At 39.1% G+C, this 8,542-nt stretch overlaps 1 protein-coding gene across 9 annotated transcripts in view; it reads left to right on the forward strand.

Annotated features, from left to right (window-relative positions):
• The window catches only part of cobl (cordon-bleu WH2 repeat protein), a 57,092-nt gene extending 49,637 nt beyond the window's left edge, over positions 1-7,455 (forward strand). For 7 of the 9 annotated variants that reach the window (XM_015035782.1, XM_015035773.1, XM_015035806.1 and 4 more), the window contains 7 exons: positions 342-445; positions 1,446-1,634; positions 1,729-3,287; positions 3,373-3,588; positions 3,768-3,878; positions 4,811-5,104; positions 5,800-7,455. In XM_015035782.1, the coding sequence (XP_014891268.1) occupies positions 342-445; positions 1,446-1,634; positions 1,729-3,287; positions 3,373-3,588; positions 3,768-3,878; positions 4,811-5,104; positions 5,800-5,883 (2,557 nt within the window). In that variant the 3' untranslated portion in view covers positions 5,884-7,455. Of the gene's footprint in view, positions 1-341; positions 446-1,445; positions 1,635-1,728; positions 3,288-3,372; positions 3,589-3,767; positions 3,879-4,810; positions 5,105-5,283; positions 5,361-5,799 lie in introns of those variants that run through there. The other 2 variants (XM_015035789.1, XM_015035836.1) reach the window with 2 other exon arrangements.
• The last annotated feature ends 1,087 nt before the right edge of the window (positions 7,456-8,542 follow it).

An 8,542-nucleotide genomic window follows, 5' to 3' on the forward strand; every position in this document is an offset into this window, starting at 1 on the left:
AATTGATGAAGTTAATAAAGTGCATATTTGAAATCCAACAAACTCCAATAAAAATCCTATTGAACCTTGAAAGAGACATAAAATACCAGATTTTTCTTTCTTTTATAACTGAACTACACCAACCCTTTTTACTTTTTTAAAGCTACATCAGTAACTGGAGGTGCGGTGAATGAACTGAATCATAGAAGAAGCCATAACGTGCTCAGTAGTCCAACTAAAAGCTATGAAGTGTTGTTTTCTCTGCTGTACACTGCTGTCCTTTATCTGTTATAAAACACTCGTCATATGTCATATTACAAGTGTCTTGTGTATTTTACGTTTGCACACATTTTTCGGCACAGTGTCAGAAGCCCTCGTCCAGAATCGGTCAATGGCTTTAAAGACTACTCTGAGCTCACGATCCAGCTTCATCAGACTTTGGCAGATTTGGAAGCAGACCTTGCAGGTGAGAGACACAACATCACAAAGACACAGTGCAGCTATGCGACCTTACAAAAGTAGTGATGTGTTTTTTTTAATTATAGTCACATACTTCAGTGTATTTTATTGGCATCATATTTGTCAAATGGGGTGAACGTTACACATTTTCAAACACTGTTTACTAATTTTGATGCCACCCTGAGTCGGTATTTTCCAACATAACAGCTGTAAAACTTGGAGAGTATGTCTCATGTATAGCTACAGAAATCATTGCCCTTGTTTTATTTTATTTTTATTTTTTTTCCAAAATAAATTCAAGTCAAGTCTGTGTCAAGCTCAGCTATATAGGATACAAAATGTAAACATTTTTTATTTCAATTTCTAATCTGATTTAGGTTTGGACCTTGACTGAATTATTCTTGCATGCAAATCTGCTTTGATCAAAAATAATTTTATTTTGTATATCTGTTTTTTTTTTATTCTATTACAGTTAACCTCCACCCCAGACTTAAGTCTTAGGTCACACATCAAACGCTGACCAGCTTCCCTGCCCCTGCTTAAATAAATATGGTGCTACACCCTCGTACCACAATGTGGCTTGATATTGATGAGCACTGTTATTTTTTTTACCACACGTAGTGAACTGCATTCACTAGGTCAGAAGTTTACTCATGACCTGTCTGGTGTGTTCATTGGCCTTTTGTGATGCTGTGATTCACTGAGGTTATCCAACAAACCTGTTGAGAGGAAAAAAGATTAGATTAAATAGCAGTCATTTGCTTCAGTGACTAATTAGACAACTTTAGCAGAAAGTTGCTTGCACTGGGAGTAAATAGGGGTGAATATAAATGCACACATAGTTCAAGGGGTAGGTCTACTTCTGCAAGAAACTGTTAATGCTGAGCCTGATAGATTAGCCTTATCCAGAAATGACATTTCTCAATTAAGAATATTTTCTTTAAATAGTTTTTCAAGGACAAACCTGCCTAGCACATACACTGATGTACAACCGTTCCCCTTTTCAGAACATGAAGTAATCATCTCTGCCAAAGATGGCACTGATACCAAGTCCACAGACGGCAGCGACGTTCCTGTGTCTGTAGTGGACATGGATGTGCCAGTCACAGCCATAGATGAGGTACTGGAGGAATTTGAATTTGTTGTAGAGCATGGAGTGAAACCACTTACAAAGACTGAATCAACTGACAGCAAAGGTAGGACAAAAACAAAGGACCAGCATCTAGAGTAACTATTTTATGTTCTCTCAAAATAGCTAATTGTCTTTGTTGTTTTTTGTCTGATTTACAGGCTCTGTTCATCACTCTGCTGATGAGCAACAGAACCAAAACAACAGCGCCTACACAGCTGCTCTTACCGACAAGATAAGCAGTGCAAGTTCTAAACCCTCTGAAAAGTCTATTGCACGACAGGAGATCAAATCTACAGGTAACAAAAAGGAAAAAAAGGCAAAAGACAAAAAAAGTAAAGAGAAGAAGATTGCTGAGAGCAGCACTGCGAAAGAGGGCACGCGAACAGTGGCAGTGAAATCCAGTGCTGACCCACAGAAGACCAGCAAGCCTCCTGTGATCACAGCTGACCTTGCGCAACATAACACTCAGTCCGTCCAGCAGAAGTTTGAACTTCCAGCAAAGATTCAGAGGTCAGTTTCTCCTGGGAAGGATGAAGCGCCACATAAAGTAAACCAGATCAGCTCTAGTCTCAGTCCTCTGCACGGTAAAATTACTCACAACGCCACATCTCGCTTTGGTATGAAAACATTCACTGTGGTCCCTCCAAAACCCTCCGTCACAAACGTCACCAAGACAGAGCCGACCGACTCAGGAGGTCGTTTTGCTATTAAGATCGACGATCAGGGGAATATGGTGGCAGTAGGCACAACTCGCTTAAAATCCAGAGATCCACCTAAATCGGAGATTGAAAATGGCACTCCTGTTTGTGAAAATGCCAAAGCACTTTGGAGCTCTGACAGCAGAAAGGAAAATTTGGTGACTCAAAGAAAAGGTCAAGTTGATAAACTTAAGGAGGGCACAGATGTCCTGAGCATTGCCTCTTCTGTTGGCTTGGAAGGAAAATTAAAGACCAGCAACCCAGAGTACCAGAAAGCAACACTAACAGTTGAAACTACAGTGGCGGTGAAAGAAGATCACAAACTGCTTCGAAAAGACATGAGTCCAACCAGGGAGTTGACCGAGGTGGAGAGCAAGATTTCAGTGTCCAACAATGTTCAGAGGCCAAGTAATAAGCCCTCACTGCCCCTTCCTCTGCACTCGGACAGAAAACAGCAACTCAACTTTGTTAAACCATCCAGGAGGACATCCAGCCAGTATGTGGCGTCTGCCCTCGCTAAGTACACCCCAAAGACCTCAACGAAACCTTCCAACATCCCTAAAACTGCAGACTCCCCTGACTCATTGAAAACGGAGAAGGCTGAAAGTTCCAAGAAAGCAGTCGCTCAACTCCAATCCCCTCAGGTATCTTTGTCAGACATTACAGAGAATGACTCTACTTCCACAGTTGATGCTACTTGTTCCAAGAGGTCCACGAGCTTCCCAGAGTACATATCAGACAGTCGGAGGGAGTTTGCTCAGGTGAAAATAAGCAGGGAACTATTTGAAAATGATGCCACGGCCAAGAAACATGTTTTGGATCCAGCCGACAAAGAAACAGCCAAGAAAAATCACAGTCACTACAACAGATCTCCACAAATACAAGTCTCTAGCAACAGCAGTGGTGATTACATTAAACACTATCGACCTCGAACCCCCAGCCCGACAAAAAGCAGTGCCCTACACTCATCTTTCAAACCGCCCACAGCCCCAAAGACCAAACCACAAGACCAGATAGGCGTAAGTAACTGTTTGACTGCAAATATTTCTTGACAAATGAACTCTAATTCAGATTTCTTATTTAAAGTGTACCTTGATATTACAGGGAGTAAAGGATGTAGTGAAGGAAGTGAAACTGCAATCATCCACTGCAGTATCAGACGGCACTGAGACACCTGGGTCTGGGTCAGGTGTGACCTTGTTTGGGCCTGTTAAAAAGTTCAAACCAGTCATCTGTAAATCTGTTGAGAAAGAGACGTCTCTGCACAGCAGCCTGATGGAAGCAATCCAGACAGGTGGAGGCAAGGAGAGGCTGAGGAAGGTAAGGACAAGCTGAAGGCGGAGCATTGTATGAATGGATAGATGCCAAAAATCAGCAAAGGTGTTCGCAGTACTGCAATTAACCAGTCACTGGAGATTCTAACTTCATATTTTAAGCTACATCTTCATCTAATAGACTGATGTCATTCTTTTTTTTTTTTTTTTTAATTTTATTATTAGATATCCACTACCGCCGACAATGGTAAGAAAGTGGCTTGTGATGAAGAAGGCAATGAAAGATCCGCTCTTTTAGCTGCCCTTAGATCTCAGAACATCAGCAGACTGAAAAAGGTAAAACAATCTAAAGACTTTTTATGCACTGTCACTATGGTTGTATGTGAGCATGTCAGTCTTGCTCAAGAGCTGTTTTATTAACTTGTTAATCTTTATCACGTATTGTGCTTTTCGATTAGATCTACATTCCTGATACTTGGCCAAATCATTTATAAATAGGCAACAGCTGTTAGATTTTAATTTTGCTCCTAACACATATCATTGGGGTGGAAACTTAGAGAAAACTTTGTTCCACAGTTTTAAAATATGTAATTCCTGACTGTTATAATGTAATGACTAGAGTATTAGCTGCTCTGGACAGATGTGTCCAGCTCTTTAGCTGACAAACAAGGATCTGTAACCTTAGAATCTGTGAACAGCATTGTAAAGAGCAAAACAGTAAATGAATAAACAGATTGACTCAACAATATAATGGCAACAAACTTTAACAGTTAAGCAAACCGAGTACCATAAAAAAAGGCCATTGTGCTTGAACAATTTCCGTGCAGAAAGAGCGTGCACATCTTGCTCTGGGAGCGGCTGACATGATCTGAAACAGCAGATCTACAATAGATATCAGATGTTAATTCCAGGTCTTGAAATGACGGATAAATAAAAATGCTGTCATCGGGACCTTAGATCAGAAGGAGACGTCACTAGTAAGAACTAATCTAAAGAGAACATTTTCATTCTGGAGGTTTCCCAGCAGCAATAACATTTCTGAAATGGTGACCATTTCGATCAGAGCTCAAAATCTTTCTTTTACATAACTTCTGCCGTCACTTAAATGTAAAAAAAAAAAATAAAGTGTATATTCGAGTAATAAAGCCACATAGCTATACATATAGTGTATGGTATTTGCTCATCACATACTGAGAGTAAATATCACATACTTCTTTCATGTGATTTCGCTTTTACAAATGAAGCCGTCTCGCTTTTTGTGTTCGCAGACAAAATCTAAGGCCGCCAGTGAGGTTGAGCGGTTCAGGAAGGCGTGCTCAATGGAGGAGAAAACAGTGGAGTCATCCCCCTCCCCTCCATCTTTGATCCAACCTGCTTTCACTCCACCCCCACCACCTCCACCGATGAGTGCACCTCCGCCACCTCCTCCTCCTGTATTTCCCCAGGGTAAACCTAACCCTGTGGGTCATTTAAATGCCAACTCCCCCTTAAACCCTGCCCTGGCCAGGGAGGCTTTGCTGGAGGCCATTCGCTCTGGTTCTGGTGCTGAGAAACTTAGAAAGGTAATGAATAATCCATTAGCATTATTACATTTTTCAAAATGATTTTTTGAAAAAATCATTTTCAAAAATGAAAATGATTTTTTTCATTTTTGAAAGATGCCAGCATTTCCCATGCTACTAATGGCCGCATCAAAAAAAAAATTAAAAAAAAAAAATCTCTTCTGTCTTTTGATTTGCAGATGTAATAAAAGTACAAAAAGGCAAAGTCAGGATAGAGTCAGGGAAGAAACCTTGGAACAGCAGCAGAAAAACAAAACATATTGAGCTGAAAGCGTCCTTTCATCCCACAACTTTGGTCTGATTTCAGATGGTTTGATCTCACAGTCAACACTAATGAACCCTGGGGATGGATTTCAGATTGTAGCACAGAAATATTGATGGTCTGTTTTGTGCTTTTAGTCTCTATCTATGTAAAAACTATTTTCTAGAACATTCATTAGGATTTTACTTGATACAACATTCAGTATTTCTCAGTGTAGGTGATTTTCAGTGATGTGCAGTTTTACTTTAGCCACACTTAGCATTATACGTACACAACATAAGTTCCGTTTTTGTCTTTTCTGCCTGGTGCACCATCTTGCACATGACTAAAGAGATATGAATATTGTTGAGGGCCAGCGCACTGTTAGGCACTAATCCATTATTCCTCATAGTGGAGTGATGCAAAAGTGACATGTTATTTTTCCCTCAAATAGGTATCCGCCCCCAGAAAGACTGTCCAGGTGAACGGCAGGCTGGGAACTATTCATAAAACCTCATCAACGATCCTTCAGCATTGAGCTGGTGACTTCCAGATCACAGCAACAAGGACTCGAGCTGGAATGTGATTGATACTTTTTAACATTCAAATTATTTTTAAGACATGCCTGGACTGAGTCACTGGACATCGTAGAGAAGGGTTTTGCACTACAATAGCTAAATAAATAGATTTCCGATTTTAAGCTGCCTACTTTGACTACATGTAGAGCATCCGATGCCTTATGCTTAAAATCAATGCAGTTTTAGAGGAACTGGATAGAGGGGATATCATTGAGAACAATATTTGCCTGTTTGTAGCATTTGCAACAGTCTGAGAAAGGTGTCAAATGTAAAATGTTTGCAGTTAAAATGACACCCACGATATGAGATGGATCAACCTCGCACGACGCTTTGGAAAATGGTTGTATCCAGTGTTATACCATGATGATGTTTCTGATTATACCTTGCCATTTGGACTCAAATCTATTCTTATAGAACATTGTGCAAAATGTGCCAATGAAAGCTATGGTACACCGGACTTTTACTTTGTTTTTTTTGTTCCTCTTTTTGTTGACCTTGTACCGCTGTAAGCTATGGATGCCTTACGCCGCTGCTGAATCAGTGTTATGTCTATAATGTCTGCTTCGTAAATTGTAGAATGAGTGCAATAACAGTGTCTGATGATGTTTCCAGATTTGGAGTATTTAATATTTTTGCATTTTAAGATTATTTCAAGCACATGAAGGAAACTATGACAAGCAATGCTTGCGTATATGTTTTTTTTTTTTTTTTTTTGTTATCCGGTCCTTGTTGCCACCATCGACAATTTTAGGATCTGAGGTGCAGTTCACTAAAGATAACTCACTCGTGCCTGGAAATTTACTTTGTTCATTTTCAAGCTGCTTTCAGGCTTTTTCAAGACTTCATTTTGTTATTTTGAACAGTTTCAAAGAACTGTTTTGTGTTGTATTTAGAAGGCCACTAATAATGATTCATCTTTTCATCTAGATCATTAAGTAAAGCTGTAGGTAAACTTATATTTGCCTCAATTTAAGCTTATTGTTTTGGTGTTGTTTTTTTCTGCACCCATCCTAGTGATATTAAGGGGAATCCAGGATTTGGAACCTGATAAGTCATTGCACAGCTGTTGAAGTAGATTCAAACCTAATCGCCTTTAGAATGAAGATAGATTCAGGTACAGTTAATTGCTGCTGTATATTTAAAGGTAATTTTTGACTAAACGGAGTTCAGTTGACCGTTTTGTAGAGATTTGTTCAACTACAGTTTCCATACTTTTAGATTGTATACAGACTTAAGTCTAATGCACAATTGTGTATTTTCTTTTTTTTTGTGAAAATTTAAGATAATTTCATAGATTTGATTTATGATACTAATTGAGTCTTTTATAAGCTATTATCATTTTTCCTTGTTGGGAGTTGCACAGTTATTTTTGTTTACCTACATTTTTGATTCAATAAATAATTTTTTAATCAAGAAAAAGAAGAGTGCTTTGTGAATGGTTTTCGATTGTATAAGGCTGTTGTATTTAGAGCATGAAGTGTATTTAATGTATTTGTGTGTTGGAGCCTCTTTCAGCATTGAGGTTGTCCAAAGGCTGTGGTCATCCTGCTGTTCTTATGAAATACAACTTCTCGGGCACACCACAGAGGAGCTGTTATTCCGAGCAGCAGCTCATGGTCCTGACTCATCATTGTGCGGTCATACAAAATTACTTTTAAAGAAAGGACCGTGAACTTCCTGATTCCTGAGATGTTAGTCACCGTTTCGCTCTACGTTTCACCCCCGATGCAAAGAAGGGACACAAAATATGCCCATTAGTTGCAGAATGAAACACACAGATCAGATTCTGTTTTCAGATTCCACAAAAGATTAATACGTTTTAACAATGGTGCTTGCTTGCAATGTTGCTTATGTCTCTTCAGGTATGTCTGTAATTAATTATAAAGGTTTGATTCTGATTTTAATAAGCATTTAACCAAGTTGAGATTATGGATCTGAATTTTACATACACTGCGTTTTTCCAGGAAAGACCTTTTTTGACACGGCTTGAGAGGAATCTTTTACTGAAATTTGCAAACTTCCCACATGTGAAGTATGGGGATGACGGTATAATGTTGCTTGCTTCAGGACTGACTGGTGCACTGCAAATATTGAAACAACTTTTTGACGTCGCTCATGAAGCGAAAGCTTAGGCACAAATAAGTCTTCCAAATGACCAATGACCTACAGCACACTGCCAAATTAGTCACAGAATGACTTTTTTTGAGAAAGGCAATGCTACCAGTGTCATTACAAATAGCAAGGAAGTCTATTCAAACTTCAGAATTTAAAGAATATTTAGAAGTAATTAAAACATTTTCCTGAAGTTGCTTTAGCTTTTGTCAGACATAAATCTTTTAATTCTGACCTAAATAGGACAAGTTTGGTCTCATTTAATGTCGGACATTAAGGATAAAAGCACTACTTTGTCTTTTTATACAGAATCTGTAAACATCTGAATTCAACAACATTGAACTGCGCCAAACCCCTGGACAGCCTGTGCACAGCAGGAGCCTTCTCGTTTTGATCCTAACAGCTTACTTACCGCTGTGTACTTGTGCACTCAAATTTCAAATCTGAAATATTCTACCAAGCATTAAAAAAAAAATGAAGCCAATGCTGTTACTCCTCATGTTCTCT

The sequence above is a fragment of the Poecilia latipinna genome, unplaced genomic scaffold, assembly GCF_001443285.1.
Source record: "Poecilia latipinna isolate Pla-1442-1.1 unplaced genomic scaffold, P_latipinna-1.0 Scaffold21, whole genome shotgun sequence".
Classification (NCBI taxonomy): Eukaryota; Metazoa; Chordata; class Actinopteri; order Cyprinodontiformes; family Poeciliidae; genus Poecilia; species Poecilia latipinna.